General features: G+C 38.1%; 2 protein-coding genes across 2 annotated transcripts in view; one reads left to right on the top strand and one right to left on the bottom strand.

Annotated features, from left to right (window-relative positions):
• The window catches only part of LOC139743718 (Golgi-associated plant pathogenesis-related protein 1-like), a 29167-nt gene extending 27166 nt beyond the window's left edge, over window positions 1–2001 (top strand). The window contains exon 4 of the mRNA XM_071654175.1: window positions 101–2001. Coding sequence (XP_071510276.1) covers window positions 101–279 — 179 coding nt within the window. The 3' untranslated portion in view covers window positions 280–2001. The remainder of the gene's footprint in view (window positions 1–100) is intronic.
• A 6356-nt stretch (window positions 2002–8357) lies between these two features.
• On the bottom strand, window positions 8358–11890 carry LOC139744415 (uncharacterized; the record flags this gene model as incomplete). The annotated part of the gene is made up of 2 exons (XM_071654857.1): window positions 8358–9305; window positions 10970–11890. Coding segments are annotated over 2 exons (1869 nt in total), but the record flags the coding sequence as incomplete, so codon positions are not given.
• Window positions 11891–23586: the final 11696 nt, after the last annotated feature.

Below are 23586 nucleotides of genomic sequence, written 5' to 3'. Positions count from 1 at the left end.
TGCAAATAGTACATAATGCCTTTAATGTCCCGCTTGCTCATAAGTTATATTTCTATTTTTTTTTTAAATCCTATATCCATCTCCTTTCGGCACCTCGTAGGGACCAGCAAATTCACACAAATGATCTGGAAGTCGAGCTCAGAAATAGGAGTGGCCAAGATACCCTTCAAGAACAAAGACGGTTTCGTCATCGTCGCCAACTACCGACCGCGCGGGAACGGGAACAAACTTGGGGAATATCACAAGAACGTTCTCCCACCGTCCGCCGACACTGTCTAGACAAAGGATGCTATTTTCATCATTCTTTTGCTCAATTTTGCTCAGTGTAAAGTTTTAATAAGTTTTTGTAGCGACGCGTCGCGACTCCGAGATGATTTCGTCGTAGTCTGCTCGTTCAGAACAAATATCCAAAGAGCACCTGTACACGCAGACTTTTAAAATCTCAATTAAGAAAATAATGCCAGCGTTGATTCTAAATTCTTCGTAATACGTCATTTCCATTTGTCGGTTCAACAAGGGCGCTATTATTTGCCGATTTCCAAACAACGGAATAATAATTAGACGAGGGAGTAGAGATGCAGGGTTCAGCGTGACCTGCCTAACCATAATGGTGCTGCTTGCAAAAAAGAACGAAAAAAAAAGGAAAGTAGAATAGAATAGACACAAGCAAACAAAAAAGAAAAAGGCTAAACTCTTGTGGCTAAATGACTGTCAACAAAGAGACAAAGTGTTGGTAACTTGCACACTGTTGATAGGTAATGTTGACTCCTTTTGTTTTAGAATTGCTGAAGTAAGCGTGAAGGTGTAATTGATTCGTAGTGTGACGGTATAAACGACATGGACAAGAAGTGACGCACTCAATGCGTAAATGAATTAAGTAGGCAGGTAGTGAAAAGCGATATCAGCGCTGGAGATGACAATTTAGAGATAGAGATAAAGTGATGATTTGCTTTTAAGAGTGTATATATCAAAAGCAGCCTTTTTTTATGAGTCGATTAGTGTTTCTATGAAACTTTTGATCAGACACAAGTATAGGAATTTCCATTACGCAGTACTATGGATTAGTGAATAATTCCAGAATGAAGAGGCAACGACGTGTAAGTGTATATGTGTTTCATTGACATTAGATTAATTCCCCTCAGTGAAGACATACCCACTGAACAAAAGAGTTTCAACTTCAGCATTATTTTCACACAGGCTATACTAATGTCTTTGCCGTTAGGAAGAAATACGACATTCCACTTTTTTTTGACCGCTGTTAATTGCGATTTAACGATGCAAAATTAATCATTAAATAGAATTATATCGGTACACATGTAAATTATTTTCAAGTATCTTATATCTTTGAGGTGTCTTTTAAAAATCTTGATGACTCGTATTCAGATCGTGTCGACGTAGGATAATAATATTCAGATATGTGACACTGCTATTATTTTATTTATATCCGAACGTACAGCAACTGGACCACACAACAGTACCGAGAAACTGAAAACATAATAAGGACTAATGTCTTTAAAAGATAAAAAAAACTTCACATCTTTTTCGATACCTAGTTTTAACGAAAGTTCGATTTGTAAAGTCCTTTTTTTATTACATGAGGAAGTCTTTAAAGAAGTTCTTACCCTGTTGCTCTGTATTTTGAACTTTTGAAGGACAAAGTAGTTAGGAATGTATTCGAGACGAGCGCCCTCTCGTTTATTTATTTACTTTTTTTATCAGCACGTTCGAAATCTCATGGCGGTCGCCGTTTTTTGAGCGCCCTGAAAACCGTAATTGTAATCGGCTATTTCGCCTGTGTGACATAGTTAAGTGTTGGGCTGTAACCTTGATTTATGTGGCTTATGTATTCACATGTTGTAAAAAGAAACACACTTCACTTGAGATGCAGTCAGAAACATTTCTGATGAATGTTTATCGCTGATTCTTTATTACACATTGTTGCCAGAGAAGTAAATTATTTACGTAAAACCTTGTCTTTACATTTTGAGGAACAAAAAAAAAGAAGAAGAAATGGAATTAGTTCGAAAAGTTGTACAGTACCAGCTGTTCTTGTATGATCTTCTAACAATGCTGCGTATGCCGCCAAAACGTCACTGGTCACGCGTTGTTGTGACATTTGGTTTTCACATAGATATCATTGACTGCATTTCATCTTGCGAACTGTTCATAGTCATGGATAATGTATAGCCTGAAATCCTAACTATGTTTGATGATCGCACTGATAAACAAACAGCTCCTGTAGATAGATAGCTTGGCTTCTGAGATGGACTTTTTGACGATATCACATTCAGGAAAGCTTACATGTGGACGTCGGCACGTCGAGAGTCAGATCGGATTAATAGCGAAATTAATTTTACTCTTTCTTCTCAGCAAACAGGGAAAACGATTATGCGTGCTATCAGGAAAGTTGTGTGTCTTTCTAGAATCCATGTTCGTCTTCCAGAATGTCTATACATAGTTATGTGCTTGAGTTAAAAAGAGTATACCTATTTTTCAGTGTGTATATAAGGAAATGTTGAATAAATCTTTTTCTTCCTTTATACTCTTCGCGTTTGATTCAAACTAATCTGTTTTGTCGTTGTCGTTGTGTAGGTATAGCACAGGATGAAATGGCTTATGAAGTTGTAGCGATGTAAAACGGAAAATGTAAGTTATCTTATCTATAGTATATTCTTATGTTCCCAAATCCTGGATATGCGTTGTTACGCCATAGATATCGCGGCACCGTTCAATTATCAAGTAAATCGCGCGTAAATGTTCTATGCCAGCGTCCTCTAGTGGCGAAGTGGCATCATAATTTGTTAAAACATTCATGTTGAAACTGCGGCCGTCTGTCATCGACAGCTGTCTAGTGAAATATCACTCCTCTTCTGCGAAATAATGGATGTGCATAGGCATTTAGACCAATCGTTCTTTCGTTGATGTTGTTGTTTCTTCATTTGGGGGTTCAGTCATATATTATGCTTGTCAATGTTTGCATAGATTAATGTGCACTTTGTTCATTCAGTGCTTTTAAATTACAATGTATATTACATGCGAAAGGTACGGATATTACCCTCCACATAATGAAATAAATAAATTATTAAATTATTACATATAAATAAATTAATTAGTTGATATGAAAATACACACACACACTCATATATATATATATATATATATATGTGTGTGTGTATATGTATATATATGTGTATATATTTATGTATGTATATATATATATATATATATTATATGTACATACATAATTATATACATGTACTCATTACGAAGAACTATTGACGGCATCAGTCGAGCTGTGTTTGGAGTTCGCGGACTCGGAGACGTCGGCGTCGAGGCTCGTAGATCGCTACACATTACCAGCAATCTCACTTTAAAGAGCCCTAGTTTTTCGAAAAAAAATATGCAATAAACATGAAATCCTTGATATAGATATTTTATTGACTCGGTTCGAGAGCACTCAATTGATACAGTCATGTGGTTTTATTAATAGGCATGATTACACGTACAATTATATTGTATAACTTTGTCCGTCAATGTGTGCGCTACTCCTGTGCTGCCAATTTCTAAGGCACGTGACCTTGGTGTCATTATCCAAGATGATCTTAGTATGAAAACTCACATCAATAACATATGCAAATCTGCAGCCATAGGTCTACACAAGATTGGAAAATTGAGACACGTTCTCGATAAAGCAACTACAGAAAAACTGGTTCATGCGTTTATTTTTAGTCATTTGGATAATAATAATGGTTTGTTTATTGGAGTTCCAGACTCTCACCTGAAAGGATTCCAACGGATACGAAATTCAGCCGCAAGGCTTGTGACACGCAAAAGGAAATTTGATCAGATAACTCCCATTCTTCGTAGTCTTCATTGGTTGCCCATAAGAGCTCGTATCAGGTTTAAGATTTTTACCCTTGTATTCAAATGTTTTCACGGAAATGCCCCTGCATATCTCAGTGAACTCATCAAGCCATATCATCCTGGTCGTAATCTGCGCTCAAAATCAAAAAATCTCCTCTCTGAAATGTGTCAAATCTGAGACATATGGTGACAGGTCTTTTGGAAAAATGGCACCCTCATTATGGAATAATCTCCCTCTCAGTGTTAGATGCATTACAGATTTTGATAAATTCAAATCTGTGTTAAAAACTCACCTTTTTGATAATTGTTGATTACATGTTTGAATAGAGAAATATGTGATAGATTTTGTTCCATTAATTTTGTACACGCACGCATAGAGACTATCTTATGGTATTATGCGTTTCTAAGAACTGACTATTATTATTATTATTCGTGATTTTTTTTTTTTCTGCAATCAAGGCAAGAATAGTTCTGCCGGTACTAAGGCACGATACAAAACATAAGGCCATTTTTTGTTTTCCTGGAAGAGGCAAGAGTTATTCGGTAGAAAGACAAAGTTGATACACACCAGATTTGTTGGTACAATACTACAATACACTGTCATGTGCAAATGAATTGGCTCTACAGGTTTAAGGTCAAAATTCTAACCAGGGAGGTGGAAGCACTTGTCCTAACCAAATACATGTACCTGGAGTAAACCTGATAGTACTATATGAAGTATACCTACGTTAAATGTGCGTCATTTACCACATAAGGTGTCATTTCTTTGTTGCAATAGTGACAAAAAATGGGTAATGTTATGGAAGATGATACGAGGATAATAACAATGAGCTCATATTAGTATAGCTATAGAAGTATAGCTTCTCCAGTCTTCCAAAAGGCTCTCCTATTCAGTACAGTTGCTTATTCAAAGCTCTCGTCAGAGAGTGTAAACACGTAGTGGGATTCGAACTCTCGAAGGCCCAGGGTCTTTCACTAGAACCACTGCACCACAGGACGCGCACCGGCCACCCAGCACTTAGCCAATTGAAAGAGAATTCGCTGTGAGAGTTTACTTTTCGATGTAATGAATAACGAATCGTATAGTAATCTGTGCTACTTTGTTGTGCCATCAGGTTGGGGAGGGGGATTCCACGACCATTGTGGTGCCGCAGATAACACTTATGTATAATTGATTAGAAAAACACTCGGAGAAAGCAGCTCATTTTCACCTATAATAATTGTGATTTCCACTCTCTATATATGATATACCATAACCCCATTTTCCAACAGCTTAATACAATAATATCAATTAACGATTGTCATCATGATAAATGTACAAAAGAGTGATGACGAGGCTAAATAATTTGGCTTGTTATCAATCTATTGTGGAGTTATGCGCATGTGCTGAAATAGTCCTACATCCCAATGATAAAGAATCATTTTTAAAAATAATCCTGGATCCAGACGATGATCCGAATCGCTATCAAAAGTTAATCATCTATTTCTTGTGTGACAATCACGTTTATTTTCCTGAAAATCTTATCCAAATCCGTTCACTATATTTTGAGCTATTTTGAGCTGTTTTGCATACAGTCAGGCAAACAAACCAATTAACGCCGGCAAAAATATAATTTCCCTAACGGAGGTAGTTTTATGTACATTGTGCAATGCAAGTGCGCTCGTACAACGCCGGTTTTAATCATTGCTTGCTACTGTGTCACATAAAGATCTTTTCCCGGCTATCCTCGTCACCCAAAGCACACTCTCATATGCTCGCACTTACACAAGGAGGGCACAAATACTGTACCTGAGTAAGCAGCGATGAAACAGGTGGCTATGACTGTAAGATTGCCTGGCAAATTTGATATTTTACAGAATAAATGAATGATCTGAAAACTTTCATTTTTTATCGGCAATCATTTTTCTTTGGCGATCAGTTTTTTTGCAGCATATCTTATATTGTTTTGGGCTTGTTTCGTCTCTACAATCTACGGTGGGTTTTTTTTTTCTCCATAATTATTTTAAGATGGAAGCACGGATTCTGGGAGTATTCTATTACCTGTAACATCTCGGGCCTCATAGCTGTATCGATGTTCTACGCTGATACTTTGACAAACTCAAAATATATAGATATATTGTTATGATATATATGATACATAAGATATACATGATACCTTTATAAGATAATACACACATACTATTATATCAATGCAAATGCAAAGGGTACAAGTGATACATTATGTTGCATTTTGTCTTGGTCAGTTGTACGGGAACAGCCACATTTTTTTTACATACTTGTAGAAGGAGATGAAAGAAATTACATATCTTACAAGTCTGGAAGAGTAATGCAAAATAGTTTCAAGATGACTACACTTTATTATTTGTAGTTGCTTTCTGGCAGAATTTCAGAGTCTGCGAGCGTTATGAAGTCGATTTCCTTATTAGTTTTATGTAGCCTACATCCAAAGGGGTTTTGAATCAAGGCACTGAGTTATAAAAGATTATTAACAGGCTCCTACTCACCCGACTGTATCTATATTGCAAAGCTAATTTTCTATAAGTTGTGCGTAAAATAGGGACAATTTTCCTACAGATTGTGCGGCACAGGTTTTAGAAATACAGTTGGAAATTGTTAGGTCGAATCGGAAAGCTTGTAGTTTGAAAAACAAAGTACAAAAAAAATCATTGAAAAAAAAAACCCACTTATTCTTCCGCCCTGTGTCTGAAAACATACTTCAGACTTATCTATATCTTATCATGGGCTGTTTGAAATGTTTCAGTGTAGCAGGCGAGCATTAGTTTACTATACTAAGCGAGAAACCTCGCAAAGTACTGGAATGTGTAAAAATAAAAACAAACAAATAAGAAAAAAAAACACACACACCACCTTTGTATTCTGCATCGAATAACGCGTGCCAATTATCGGAATACATTCGCATATTAATCCTTGTCTATAGGCAGTAACAAGCTTTACACATCACCATCTTTACATACACGTAATTATATCTTCTTTTGTTCGTGAATGTAGTACAGTACATGCGTCACATCGCCAAAAGTTCTTCATGAACTCTCTCCCTCTCTCTCCATCACACACACACACACACACACACACACACACACAGGCACACCCACACACCCACACACACACACACACACATTCTCTCTCCCTCTCTTTCACTGCTTCTCTCACTATTCTCTTTCTAGTTCCGCAGAGAGAAAAAAATCTAAATATCTGTGGAATAAATTCTCTGGAGACATGTGTTAAAAACAAAAATTAAAAAGACATAGAAAAATATCTAGACACTACTAGACATATAAAAATATCTAGACACTAATAGCTGCATGGTCTCTACACCAAGGGCCCTATTTATCATCACTCTGGTTATTACTTTCATTGTTGTTGTTTTTTTTTTCCTGCTCAAACTCTGCACACATCGGAGCAAAAATAGTCCTTTCGGACCTCCATATAAATATAGAGTGTGCATTTTGATTTTTAAAAAAAAATCCAAAGCTCAAACATTGCGATTTAAAATATCACGACGTATATTCCCAAAGCGTAGAGTGGGAAAGAAAGGAAAAATACCCTCTCCCTACCACCCCTTTCATTCTCTCTGGAAATCTTGAAACTGGATAGACAGACAGTATTGATTACAGGTTTTGCTTAAAACCTGCATAAAATGGGTTGCATATTGATGCGACTGTAAAAAAAATTGAATTGAATATTATGTACACATTACGCGAACTCGCTCGCGGAGACATCCATAGTGAGCTCCCTTGTGGAGACTTCCATTATGAGCTCCCTCGTGGAGACATTAGCACAACACTCTATATTTGATAATAATGTTTGATTTGTTGTAATCACAACGATGAGGAGTGAGAAGTGTCGCCTACTCTGACTAGACAAAATTCTGAAAGGATGGAATGTCAATTGCCTTTCATTTCAAAAGGCAGTGAGTGAATAATCGTTCTCGTGGAAGTGCAAATCTGGAAGAGCGTATATTGCTTCAGAAATCATAGGGTGAGGATGGCATTCCATGGATGTCAGTTTAGGTGTAACTAGGGCCTATCTGCTGCTGGTGGCGCTGTGCTCTCTTGCCCGCTCGAGTTCCTTTCGATTTTGACACAATAAAGCCATTTCTCACCAGCCTGACTTGCCAGATACTTTCCGCTAAACATCTGACTTCCAGTAGATGCAAATCATTCTCGTCAGACATGTCAGAGTTAAAAAGCATGACAGCAAATTCCGGTATGCAACGGTTTTAATGAATGTTGATACAATTTGCATTATGTCAAGATAAAGAGTATACCTGATGCCATACATGGAGCATCATTTCTTTTCCCTTCTCTGACGTTCTGCATTCAGGTGAGTGCAATTTCTACCTAAGCAATGTATATTATAGAATACCTTTGCTCAAACAAACAATAATTCCCACCACCATTCTCTCTCGCTGAGTTCGAAGAGCTCAATGTGCGTGCAGTACTGGCTAAAGATTTTTGCAAACGGACTGCAGTTAAATGCTTGTTTCTCTCTCTGGACCGCTTGCAGAAGTCGCGCATGTTGGGTCTTCATCTGCGCTACCAGAAATGGCTTCAGCAGCAGTTACAATGGCCTCAGTTTCCTTTCCATTTCGGGGTATCATGGCGGAATTGTTATTTTTGTTATCGTTCGGGGTCGCAGCGACGTCACTCCTCACAGGGTCGGCTTCATCAAGGCTGCTCTTGTCTGCGTCGTCGCTTTCTTCGTTTGCTATTTTCGCGTAACCGGGTTTGCATTCGCTGCTGGAATCAGACTCGCCATCGGCGTGAACGCTGATGACGTCGTCATCATCATCGAGGTCTTTCTTCATGTCGTCTTTTCTCTCACCTCTGGCCGCTATGTGACCATTTTTGCCACTATCGCTCATCTTCAGAATGAGATCGCACTCTGTGTCCACTTCTGTGAGCGCTCGTTTCTCCTCTCCGTCGCCAGCGTCGACTTCGACGCCTTTGTCGTCATCGCCGTCTGCATCGACAGCAGCTTCGACATCGCACTGCCGGTAGTCGCCCGAGTCTGGTCTCTCCATCTTCCCCATGCGGATCAGCACGTTTCGGACGATGACGTACGTCACGATCATGACGCTGCCCTCGATGAGTTGGAGGATGGCGACGAGGAACGGGATGCGGGCGATGATATCGGCCTCGGGGAGCGGGTACGACAGCTTCGCCACAGTGACGGCCAGGAGACTGTTCTGGACGCCGGTCTCGAACGAAATGGTGTACGCCTCGCGCTTGGGTCGGCGCAGGAGCTTGGAGATGACGAACCCGAGCCCGCCCCCGCAGAAAGGAAGAGCGAAGCAGATGAGGTAGATGCGCCAGGGCGCGTCGAAAATGTAAAGTTGGGACGGGATACCGATTGCGAGCCCAATCACAATAAGCCCAGTAGCCATGGGTTTCAGGCACTTCAGCAATATCTTCGAAGCCTGTAGCGAGATCATTGACCGGAACAAAATGAGAAAAAAAATGAAAGAAAAAGTGTGTGAGAGAAAAGGAGAGAGAGAAAAAAAAAAGAGAGAGGGAAAGAAGGTTACTCGTGAGTCACAATAAATTTTTGAGTGATGAAATGAAAATAGTTAACATCACTTACACAGTTCTAAGATGTTATGGCAAAAAGTGTGTTAAACATGTTAAACATGATTCTGATTGAATCAGATATCATGTATCACTCTCAAATTGGTATTGAACGTACTCATTTTGCAAAGTTAGACTTCATTCGTAGAGTTATTTTTGCTTGTTGTAACTTCGTTTCCAGCTCTGCTGTTGAAATATTAACTTTTGATGTTTGGGTCATCGATTATGAAAGAAAGAAGCGAAAAGGTGATCTGAAGCCATTTGTGGAAAGACGATTTCATTGTTGTCTTTTTTTTTTTTGCTTGTTTCTTTGTTTGTTTTCATTTTTCATCTGATAAGATGGTTGGATAGCCCATATTTAGCTGCACTGACTGGTCTTCCAAGGGGTCCAGTTGGATGTAAGGCGGGACCACTTCACGTGGTTGTTGGCCCTATTCTTTGCAATGAATGAATGAAGCAGGTTGTGACTCTCTCACACACTGTACCTCCATTTTATATCCTGCATCCGACTGACATTAAAAATGATTAACGCCGACAAAGTGACATTACGCCCTTAATGGCATTACGCCCTTAATGGCATTTTGCCTTTGTGGACTTTCATTCTTGACTATCTGGACTAGAATATCGTGACAGTGTAGGCCTAAATGTTCACGTGGAAAGGTTCCGTACCGTTACCATGACAATTTTGTATCCTTTATCACGTTCATACAAAACTTCTATATATTTCTGTTGTTTGTGGGTGATACAGGTAATGACAGATTGGTCAGCACTACTTCGTTTTACAGTGTGCGACCCCCTCTGGAGAAGTGAGGATCGTCTGGAGACTGCCGCTGTGGGCAACAAAATTGACACAGACATTAAATCTCAGCTTTCTCCGCTTAAAAAAGGAAATCCATCCCCCCCCCCCCCTCAAAAAAAAAATAGAAGAAAGAAAAAAATATTCCCTTCAAACGATACAAAAATGACAAAAATCGGATAAGAAATAAGGAAAACGTGACATTTTGAAATTTCACAATTTTTTCGGAAAACATTTCTCAACCAATCCTTATGAATATTCAGATGAGCGAGTTGATGATAAAATGATACCCTCACAATTTTTCATGTATATGTATTATAATACATTATGAAATTTAGAAAATTGTTATTTTTAGCTAATACAAGTAAAAACGTGTTCTCATACCAAGATATAGCAGAGTTGACATTTGTTCTTTTTTTTTAATTTAAGTGGTTTTAATGCAAGTTTTATATCTATACAGCTGAAATGTGAGATTTTTGTCATTTCTGTATATAAAATGAATAAGAAATTGTGAGAGCATGATATCGTCAACTTGCTCATTTGAACATTAGGACTGGTCAAGAAATGTTTTCCGAAAAAATGTGGAATTTCAAAATGTTATATCTTCCTTATTTCTTATCCGATTTTGTTGTTATTGTATTATTTTGTGGGGAATATTTTTATCTTTCTTTGAAGTTTATTCATTTTTGGGGTGGATTTTTTCTTTAATACCCGTTTTACCTTCTCGAATTTATGGGTAATGTAGATGCCGACGGCCACAGGAATCAACATGAGACCGAGCTGCATCGCTATGTCCTTGTACGGCGTCTGGAGGGAGGAGCTCTCTTCGGTGATCTGCGACCCGTAGATGAGCATGTTCAGCGGCATCATTCCCAGCGCCATGAAGCTGGAACAGAAGGTCATAGTCATACTGAGCACGAAGTCGACGTCCATCAGCAGGGAGAACACGTTGCTCAGCCAGCCACCGGGACAGGAGCCGATGATGAGGAGGCCGATGGCCGCCTCCTTGGGGATGCCGGGCACGTGTGCGAGCCCGAAGGCGATCAGCGGCATGATGATGAACTGGCAGCCGATGCCGACGAGCACGCCGTACGGTCGTCGCAGTTTCTTCCAGATGGCCGGGAGGTCCATCTTGGCGCCCATTGACACATACGAGATGACCAGCCAAACCAGCATCGCATATGTGAACACCATCTCCAGGAGGGACCGCTTGCGAGACACTTTCACTACGTACGTGAACTCGGTCGTCTCCTTGAAGCTAGGTGGGTCGATCTCAGCTACTCCTCCATCTCCGCTGATGTCAATGTCGCCCGCAACGTCGACATCACCCAAGTAGGTGTGAGTGACGGTTAGACGCAGCGTACTGACACTCAACTTCCGGCCCTCAAGAGGAATATCAAGGGTCACGTTGCCGTCGACGGGATCGATGACGTCCGTATCATTGAAGAGGCTGATGAACGACGACGGGTCGACGCTCGACGTCGACACGGAGACGTTTCCTCTGATCCCGCTGATACTGGCGTTGAGGACCACCACCTTGCCTTCAGGTGCGACGATGTATTCCTCGGGACTAAACTCGACGGCGATCTCGGCCCCACCACTGCCGCCACCATCATCACAGGGAGGATGAGGATGGCCGATGACGGGAAGAAAACGAGCAGCTAGGGTGAGGACGACGAGAGCGAGTAACTCCTGCGAAGAAAGAGAAAGAAAGTAAAAAAAACTACCAAAGGAAAGGCTTGATGAATTTTACGATAATACCAAATTGATGCTTGATAAAACATCCTTTTATGTGCGTCATTTCTTCTCTGATCTCGAGAGGATTATCATAATATAATTCAGTAAACAACCAAGTGCAACGCTGGTGAAGACGGAAGTCTTGGAAATAAGTGTTCATAAAAGTCTTCATTCCCTTTACCCAGGTTCTCAATGCGCAGTGAAGTATCTCTCAAAACTACAATTACACCTCTTGAGTTCAACTTTATTGGCGTTTTTTTTTTTTTATTATCATATCATATACTCTTGAAGGATCATTGAATCTATCTATCATTTCGGCAGTCTGTTTGTTTAAGTCGTATGTTTGTTTTCGCTTATTTTGTATTGTTGTAACTGTTGTTTCTGTTGTTGTTTTCTGATTATAATGCTGTATTTTATTTTAATGTCATACTTCTCTTTTTTTTTCCGGATCAATGCGCTTAGAAACATCAGTATTAAGCGCTATATAAATGTTATTCATTATCATTATCATTATTAGCCCAAGAATTAGTGCGAGGGAAGCCTGCTTGTGGGAGCTGCTGTCGCGTGTGTTCATAGTTTCCATTGTATTTTCGTTTGGTATTTAGGGTGACTGGATTGATAGTACTTGGTCGCCGCGAGGACAACGTGCTGGAAAACAAAACAAAAATAAAATAAATTAAAAAAGAAAAATCTCCTCAAGAATGACAACATTGACGTGCCGAAAAAAAAAATCACATCAATATAATACATTTTGTATGACAAAATGAATGTGAATAGCATGAACAACAAAATGCATGGAAATGTCTAGACCCAGAGGGCAGTAGCACTAATTCTTAAAGACAACATAGTTTGGTGGTATGATTTTAAATTCCTTTGACCCATGTATGATGATAATATTGATAATGATAGTATTGATGATGAAACTACTACCACTAGTGATACTACTACTACTAATAATAACAAGAATAATGATAATATATATAGCGCATGATGTTTGTTAATTAATTCTCTATACGCTTTAGGCCTACTGGGATGCAGTGAGATTCAAATACACAACACTAAAATGATTGCTGGTTAGGAATAAAGAAAATTATGAATTATTTTTAACAGTATTTAAAGTAACAGCAAAAAAAAAATCCTTAAATTCTCCACTTGTTAAGACAGATGCGTCTTAAGAACAGTCTTGAATAATGCAAATGTTGATAGGTAAGTTCCTTATTTCTGTCAGCACGGAGTCCCAGAGATATGTATGTAATGAATTTGTAAATGCACAGATCGAGGTACATTTGCCTCCCCCCCCCCCTTCGCCGCCTTCCCCAACATTACCTTTCTCACAGCCAATTCCATATAACCCCAACTCGAGTATTATGACGTTGTAAGCTAACAACGATATTACAAGCAGGTATGCTTAACTTTCTAGACATTGCTAAATTGAATTCAATTGAATTGAAGAGCCCATACAATGAGCCTAATGTTTTTCGAGTGATCCACGTCTTACAAGCTCTGTTTTTCAGTATATCATTCATTTCCATATAGCTCGGCCTAATGTTTATAGGCCTACTTTTTGCCGCCATTTCAAAGTATGCAATGTTTCTCTCACTATTTATCATATTCATTCGTACACACACATTAATTTTGTATCAAACTTCATAACTTGTACTTCGTAACAGATTGTTAAACTAAATACTTTGACAAATGTAAACCTTGTATTATGTATCATCTTTTCTTGGATTGAAATAAAGTGTACCCGGTAACTGAATTGAATTATCGCAGCCTGGATGATGTGGAATATCTTGTCTTTACAACCACGACAGATACGATTATAACAATGTATTAAAATCAAAAGCACTTTGCCGTAATAAACTACAACGACTGTTGATTTGAATATAGCATCGCCGATTCCTGAAATCCACCAAAGCTGAAATTGACAGAAAAATCAGACATTATTTTATCATCACTGAGGAAGAAGTCTCCAACGGTTCCATGACATTTGCTCCTGGGAAAATTGCTCTCTTAAAATATCTGCTCTTTTAGTCAAACATAAATTCTACCCATAAACACATTACCGTATGTCAACCACAACCCTAATCTTCACATCAAACTAAACCTAAAACCCTATCACAACCCCAACTCTAACCCGAAGTCCTATAGGAGAAAATAAGACCGGAACAATTGTCGCAGGAGCAAATGTCGTGTCGTCTCCAACACCCACGATACATTCTGTCCTCGAACCCGTCAACATTGAATGACACTGACGTTTTAATCACTCATTGTGTTAACGTTGACAATTTAAGCTACTGTCTCGTACGACCTAGATTGGAGAGGTTTATAACCTTGACACAAAGGTCACTTACCGCTAGGACTCTCTAATGTATTTACCACTTGTTCCGTGATATTTATGTAGAGCCAGTTTGTGACGGAAAGCAAAAGGAATTGCTCGGTTGGGCTCATTTCCTATTCGGATTCAAAGCCAGTGTATCATATGCACATTGTTCGAAAAAAAAATGCACTCATATAGACAAAAGAAGAAGAAGAAGCCAGGATTCATGATCTATAATCTATTATCTCTCTATTCATGTATCTTTACTTATATGCTTGTGTGAGTATGCGTTGTGTGGAACCTATCGTAACTGTACTCTTATGACTCGAAGATATGATAATGATAGGGGATATTTATAATACCCTTTACAACTCACTCTGAGAGCACAAAGGGCATGAAAAATCTCTTTAAAAATTAAAAGATATAGCTTATAGGCCTATGTTTTAAGTCCCAGAATTCGATAAAGGTGCAGGATAAATACTGTATAATTTTGTTCGAAAACTATGAAACTTTAAACATTTGAAATGTGGTGTCTTCATTAAATCATTCATTGTCAGAAGAGCGAGAATTGCGGGAATAATGCTTTCAGTGTTTGTAACGTGTACACGGAGTTTCAATGAGAATTTGCCGAAAAGTGATGTTGGTGAGCACAAAAAGAAAAAAAACCAAAAAACAAAACAAGACAAACAAACACACAAAACACAAAACAAAACAAAAACAAAACAAACAAAAAATGTTACGTCAGATATTTAGGTCCTGCACTGAATACATTTCGTGATAATAGCGGCAGATAGAATGAATTATGTTCTCTAGGAATTACAACAATAACAGCAAATAAAGAAGAAAAGAAGAATGTTGCATTTTCTACCAATTATGTTCCGTTGTCACTCGTTGTCGCTCACTCGGGGTCAGCTATTGAGTAACACGACAAGAGTATCAGTCCTCGGCGTTAAATTCCCGGATAGCATGTTGTAAATGGTGATTACTAATGATTATCATGTAAGAGTAAAAGATATCGCAAACGCTTTCTTTATGCAGGCTTATGGACTGGTTCAACAAGTACATGACTTGTGTGTTATTTATGACAATATACTTTCCACTTAATATTTGATCTAAAGGCGATTGCATGCACAGGTATTGTCGTTAGTTTTCTTACTCCTCCTGACTTGCCATTGGTGTATATTTGCCTGTTTACCTGACACTTTTCACCTTCAAAACTATACAGCTTGGATTTTATCAATGCATCGTTAACACGTTGAACCTGACCATCCACTTTTCTCGTGTTGTTATGAAGCATAATCATTGCCAGTCGATTGAATTAAGCAATAACTTATAATCACATTGACTCCAAGTAATCTTGAGGCCACCGTAAGAGCGGATTTTCTTGACGGTTCTGATAATTTGTCACCAATGTCGGTACATCACAAAAAAGAAAAATACCCGGAAAAGTTTGGATTATACCACAGAATATCCATGCATGCTTTCTTCCGCGAAATCAGAAATAAGTGAGGTTCATTGAAATATTGTCCCATGGCGAAAAATGAGTCGCGCTCAAGACCTCCGGACGATTTTCAGACTTTTACATTTGAACAACTATAAATTAGTTATACTGAGTACAGAGTTTCAGAATTTATAGTGATTGGGATGAGGAATAAGAATGTTTTCAAAATTTATAACAAAGTGCAATGAACAAGGATGATGACATGCAGCCTCATCGTAAGAATGCATGAGGTTGGGCTCAAGGAAGCAGAACAAAAACAAAAAAAGAAGGCATGCATAGATTCTACACATGTGAGCTTGTTTAAGCAAGCGGTAATTGCAATGGAATTACACTGCTACATTTCTGAAATGTGTGAGGCTCCTACGTCATCAACAGTGTTCTGTGTAATTTGCTTAAGATTTTCAGAATATTTGTTTCTCTGCTCAAGGACCACAATATATTCCACAAATCTATGAATGGAGCTGTCGATTTACGTTCTACATGATGTGAAATTATGAAAATCGTCTGGAATGCCCCGTTGAATATAGGAAAGCAAGAGGTCCCTCCTCAAACACAGGAGAATGACAGTTGTTTCCTGCTGCCTAGTTCTAAGTGCGTAATATATGGTAAGAGTTTTGGAATTGACGAGTCTATAAAAACAAACAAAAGATACATAACTAGCAAACAAACAAACAAAAACAGCAACAACATATGGGGACTATTTTCCTAAATCTAAACAAGATTTGGACAATGAAATTACACATAACCAGATACATATACTATTTTCAATTCAATTTCTGCGAAATCTTGAATAAAATAATAATCGCATACGCTAATTACACAATGTTACCATGGTTACAGACAATCTTCAATTTTCACCAAGATGACGTGAATGGCTAAATAGTTTTGAAACTAGTTACTTTTTCTCCCGCGGGGGTGGTTTGCGGTAATCTATCTATCTATATATATCTATATGTGTGTATTTACTTGTGTATACAGGCCTATTTAGGAGTAGTAGCATTGTTGTAGTGGAAAATAGAGTAAATAATAATGTCTCCACCACCTGAAAGGTTAAAAGTTGGCCCATCATTTCTTGCATCTATCATATATATATATATATATATATATATATATATATATATATATATATATATATCGCATTAAATGTTACATATGTTATGATATGTTTCTTGCTCCCACTGAGTCCCTGTCTCAAATCTATCTGGCACCTGTCGCCCATTAGCTCACGGGCCGGAATGAGAACCAACTTCGGAGATTTGTTCAGACAGGTGGTTCACCGGGGTCGAAGGAGAGAATTCTGACCTCAGAACAGGGTTAAAAAACAAATACAAAACAAAACAAAACAATACCAAAGAACCAGACACACTTCCCAGAGGGAACTTGAGGTTCTCCTGAGGACCATTTCAGATTTTTTTTTTTTTTTTTTTTTTTTACGAGGCTTTGATGGGATGGTTTAAAGGGCATGTCGAGTCTAATGTCAAGTTGTCTGTAATACATAAATTGACATACAGCACGCATAAACTTACAGGTTTCATTAAATTTAGTCATGAAAATAAGAATTTTATGGAATTTCCTAAGTATTTTTTTTGACACAGTAATATTATTCTCAAGTCCATATATGCGAATGGTGCGAGGTGACGATACCACTATTATACTATGCATAAATATTTCATTACATTAGTTTCTCATTTGACGTGAAATCAGTGAGAACTATGTTGTACCGGTCGCGTTAATCATGTTAAATTATTGTGGTCATGTCAAGCCAACCCTTTCACTCCTTTCAAACAAAATTCTATTCTATGTACTTCCAGCCTCAGATCAAACAGTAACCAAAGAAGAAAAAGGAAGGTCAAGTAAGACCTGCTATCTTTTATCATTTTATTTATCGTCTATCATATTTATGATTATCATGTCATTTATCGTCTATCACGTTTATGATTATCATTTCATTTATTATCTATTATGTTTATGATTATACATTACAGATTCTCGCGGAAAAAAGGCACGCACCAGAAAAAGGGTGATAAGACAAGTGTGAAATACCCCAGATACATTCGCCGTTTGTTTTACGATTATGAATTAGCATGTTCAGTCTTAATCGAAATCATCAGAGTTCGCCTTAAGACGATTATGATAATTATGTGTAGATAGTATTGTCTTCTTTATCCAGGGTAGCCTCTTCAGTGTTGCCACTGCTCTACATAGGGCCCTGCCATTACTATTACCCTAGCTTTGCCAGGTACCCATTTATACCCATTGTACCCATTCACGAGGGATATTGCGGGTAAAAACATCTTGTCCAAGTACGTAAGCACTACATGGGCGGGAATCGAACTCGGTCCTCCGATTGGGAGTCGGGAGTCTTATCCACTATGCCTAAGTGCCCTACTGATAATTAAAGTAAAGCCCCACACTGTTATATAAAGTAACATCAAACAAACACAGCATTATGTCACTGGTAAATAATTCGGACCTGGGGCCCGTTGCATAAAAGTTTCGTAACTTTGCCATCCAATGGTAACTTCCATGGAATTCTTGATTTTGATTGGCTGTTGAGTATTGTTGCCATGGTAGTTACCAATGGATGGCAAAGTTACCATAATTGTAACTTTTATGCAACGGGCCCCTGATGCAACCTACACGTCTTTTCCTAACATAGCTGATATCAATAAAAACCCGCATTCTTCTGCAAAAAAAAAGAGCAAAATCTCTAAATCCTTCATATAAAATTGCTGTCATTTTTCCATCTCCCTGTACTGCTGTCTTTAAGAGGGAAAGGGTTGCTATATTTGTACATAAGCAACCAAATAAAATTGATGACGGTATTTCCTGGCACAATCCAGTGGTAGACTTCAGGGTTCGTGATGTAGCGATGTTCCCTATATAAAAGGCTGGGGCATTTCATGAACCGTTTTGTCAGATTTTTTTTTTCTGACAAAGTGTTATAAGCTACTGAAATCCTTGCATCTGATTGGCTGAGAGCGAATTTGTCCGACAAAGTGCTTCATGAAATGTCCCCCTGATTGGCATGTTGGATTATGTGGTTGCTTACTAGCTTTGTTAAAGCATGGTAAATTCAAATCTTTTATCACTTCTTTACTTAAAGTCTGATTTTTGACGAAACTTCCCCCATTCTGCTATCCCAACCTTCACAATGAAAGAAAGTTATCATAACTAAGATCATGGATTGGAAGTAATTTCAAATAAGTACAAGTGACATCAGCAATGTGCGTATACATACGCACTGCGGGAAACTTCGCTTTCCTTTTCTTCTCACACTGACGTTTAATTATCTGTAAATTTGTGATATTATGTGATTCACAAGTAATGAATAACATAATAAAATTGTAAAATAGAGAAAATGATATATGAAAAGACAAAAGATACTGATATCATGGTGACTCAATAAAGAAAAAAAAACATCGACTGAGCAATATGATTCTGTTTAAATAAATGAAGGAACACTCATACAAGTATGCAAAAATGTCCAAGGATTGTGATATTGCTTTCAAGTTATCTGTGAACACCCAACCATGCCAGTACAAACCATTTCCCGGTCCCATTTTCCCATGTCACACCCTAACATTGACCGAAAGATCGGTCTGTATCTGATCGTCGGGGAAATGTTCCGCGGAGACTGCGTCTGGCTTCACGGATCCCCTCCTTATACACGGAGGAAAGCGATAACGTCAAAAAAAAAAAAAAAAATACTCCTCCGGACGGACGGATCTTTACTGTCCACTGACACTATCTCTAAATGAACCGTAGCATTGTAGTAAATACGATATCTCTCAGATAATTGGCTTTTAAGGAATATCGTTATCGTTTTTCTTATCCCAAATCAGTCATTCATGGTTTCATTTTCACATGATCATTTCAGAGAAATTAGAAGCACGCAAGATAATCTCAGTAGTTTAGCTTTTTCAAATTTGGTAAAATATTGATCTGTGTAGTTGTCTTCTGAGCTTCTTCAGTTTATTCATAGTGAGGCGTCATATCTGGTCACAGTTCTCGCAATAGTCAAAGTTTAGTGAGATGTAGCATTTCCATGTCATGTAGGACCTGTATATGCCTAGATACATAATCGTTCGTGTTTTCTGCTACTTCAGGAAGTTATAGCACTACATGTTTCAGATCTGTCTGTACATCAACAAAATCTTTCAAGAGAAACTTGAAGACGTACTAATGTTTATTGTAATGTAACGATATTGGAGAGCTGTTTAGTAAAGCGCATAGAGCAGCTTATGATTGATTATGCGCTATATAAGCGCCAGGTTATTAATATGTATTTTTATTAGTAGTATTATCATTATTATTACTTCCACTACTACTACTACTACTACTACTTCTACTGTTAGTAGTACTTGTAGTGGTAGTAGTAGTAGTAGTAGTAGTATCGTCACGATCATTCCTCTCCCTACTTTTTACTTTTGTTTCTTTAGGAATGGTACATTTAATGTTCTTTAGCTCTTCGCTATTTTCTTCGCGTCTATCGTCCTGTCACTGTTTATTGAATGTCACATGTTATCATAATTATAGTCCAATGTCCTGTTCTGAGCTTGTTTCCTCAAGTTGCGGGATATATCTATATAAATCTAACCTATTTTTCATCAATTCACTTGGATTTTCTTTGAGGAAACCGCACGTTAGAAGCATTCTTCCTTTCTTTCTTTTTTTACCTTAATTTGAATTAGTTTTTTTTTAATTCACTTTAATCTTAATTCTGTAACTAACCTGATTTTTAGACCTTAATACCTTTCATCCTAACGGCGAGCGTCTTCATTTTGAAAGAATGATATTTGTAAATTGACTTAGATTTATTATCATTTAATTTCAATACTTTGTCAATTTGTGCCATTTTGAAAATGAAATAAGTTTTGAATTGAACCTCCATACAACAGCAGTAATAATGAAAGCACATACTGCGGTCATCAAGGTCATTGTGTAACTTTGGTGACTATTAAATGAAGAATTACAATGCTATCTTATGTGCTTTAGCCATTAGTATAAAAAAAACCACCAACAAACAAGTTCTTCACGAGACCTTTAATTACCTTAATATAGAAAACACTTTCCTGTTTAATAGTCTGCACAGGCCAGACCATTGTGTTAACGATACGTCGGTCGTCATAATAACGACGTCAACAAAACCAGTCAGAAATTCATAGGCCTACTTATTTGCATACTTATTTGCATATTCTCACTTGTAGAAGGGCGTGTAGAGAGGAAAAAAAGTAAAGACATGCACAAATTAGTTTAAATCTACACATTCCTGGTGTTTTTAACGGTTAGTTCACTCATCTACACAATACTAGTAGATGATGTTGATACTAGTAGATGATGTTAGCCCTATCATATACTGAGTTATACCCCTAAACAGCAGAATATTGCCGATCAGAATTCAAGTGCCGGTCCTTAACAACTAAATTTGTCTTAATACGGAAGCAAAAGCTTTTTACAACGTTGTTTCAAACTATAGCTGAGCCGTACAGAATCAGAACTTGATACTTGCTTTTGATGTGCATCATACCCTGCGATATTCACCGACAATTCCGACAAAGATCTCCGGCATTCACTCTACTAGAAATTTTACTATGATGGTAAAGATTAAACACTGGCACGCACATACGCGGATGTATTAAAAAAAATAAACCCTGCGTTGCAAATAGGCCTACATCTTGTTAGTGTACATATTTATCTTAAACAATGAAAGCGTTTGCTTCGTCACATCTTTCAAAACTAAATGCTTGCCGCTCACGTTGTTTTCCATCCAAGTTCATCTACAGTTTCAAGTTTTCAGATTGGTAGCTATAGCAACAGTCATTACAGTCAAGGGGCTTCTTCTTCTTCTTCTTCTTCTCTCTCTCTCTCTCTCTCTCTCTTCATATATATATATATATTATGATTATAAGAAGAATGAGTCTCAAATAGGCCATCTGTAGATCCAACAAGGAGGTTTTTATTCACAAAATTTTCAGCCTTCTTGTTGGATCTACAGATGGCGTATTTGAGACTCATTCTTCTTATAATCATAACATTCGAAGTCCAACACTTGGAAAATTCCAAGATGTATATAGATAGATATATAGATATGACTTAATCTTCTGTTCTGAACATTCATTTTGGAAAAAAAAAATCTTGTAAAATTGCATTATAATAAAGGTTGCCTGAAATACTAGTAGTTCTGGCTCTGTACTGTAAAGACGAGAACGTCTCTCTCTCTCTCTCTCTCTCTCTCTCTCTCTCTCTCTCTCTGTGTGTATGTGTGTGTGTGTGTGTGTCTGTTTGTCTGTCTTTTAGATATATTACTTATTTGATTTGATTTGATTTGATTAATTGATTCCTGTATTATCATTGTACATGAACATGCTACATTGTTGAAGCCATACATAATACATGTAATGCGGCGATATTCTACGAAGGAATTTCGTGTATTATACACAAATATTGACAACGAAATTACTGATATCGTAAAAGTAACGTTGTTTTTACAGTTTTCCTAAAAGAATACAAGGACTTCAAACTTCGAATTTCAGAAGGAAGAGAGTTCCAAACATCGGGTCCGGTGTGTCTGATAGATTTCAGAGCCATCACTGTTTTAGGATTATATAAATGCGTATGTATGCGTTTTTGTGTGTACTGTATATTACAGTATTTACAATAATAGCCCGACCAGACGCTGTTAGTACGCTGTGCGAATACAGTTCGCGACTTACAGCGACTGGGCTGTGTATAGTTACAATGAAGTGAGACAATCACAATTACATTCGTAATCAGAGGCAGAGTAGCAATGCCTGTTTGAACTTCAGTAATCACAGGAGACTTCAGTAATCACAGTTCTGTTTCTACTATGTTAAGGAACCTCAAACTACCCCTTCTCCAGCACAGAAGACAACTCAATAGCCTCGTCATGTTCCACAAAATCATTCACGACCTTGTCGACCTAGACATCAATACTTTCTTGAGTTTCCAGAACTCTGTCGTAAGCAAACGGATAAGAACTAGGAGCTGTAAACCTAAACAACTGGTGATTCCACGATCGAATTCTCAACCCCATCTATTCTCATATTTCCCCCAAATGGCAAGAGAGTGGAACAAAAAAGCACAAATGCTTTCAAAACAGCTCTACAAAAGCATTTGCATTTGGATTAAACGACGCTCCAGTCACAGTCACGTTCTGGGGGGCATTTCATGAAGCGTTTTGTCAGATATTTCGTCTGACAAAATGTTAAAAGCTACTAAAATCCTTGCATCTGATTGGCTGAGAGCAAATTTGTCCGACAAGTTGTCGGACAAAAACGCTTCATGAAATACCCCCCTGAGTGATGCTCAACCTGAGCTTTTCAGAGTAACAGATCCAGATCCAGATCCAGATCCAGAACTTGATGGTGAGGAGTAACAAAGACCGACTTAGTTTTGACTTTAATACCATGTCATGGACACGACAATATCTAGGGTTCTGTTTCCATCTTCCTCTTCCACCCACTCCCTCCCCCCCCCCCCGCTCCATCTTACTTCATGAGTCTAAAATAGATCACTCGTTACTGTGCCACATCCACATAATGACTGTACAGCTTTCCATAATTATCATCGCAACCCGAATGGGTGCTTCAACGCGAGCGTCAGTTTACATGATAGTAAATTACCGAGGACTTTAGTCGAAGACTTCAAATTTTGTTTCGATCGGGGAAATGATGGGCTATGTAATGCCAATGGTATCATTCAGATCCATGCGTTGCAGAGTCTACAAATTGGCTCCTAATTAGTCACGTTATCGCT

The sequence above is a fragment of the Diadema antillarum genome, unplaced genomic scaffold (assembly GCF_040938485.1).
Source record: "Diadema antillarum isolate AM-2024a unplaced genomic scaffold, OU_Dant_1.0 scf00000035, whole genome shotgun sequence".
NCBI classification, from domain to species: domain Eukaryota; kingdom Metazoa; phylum Echinodermata; class Echinoidea; order Diadematoida; family Diadematidae; genus Diadema; species Diadema antillarum.
Note: the sequence above shows the minus strand (reverse complement) of the source record. Positions and strands in the feature narration are given on the sequence as shown.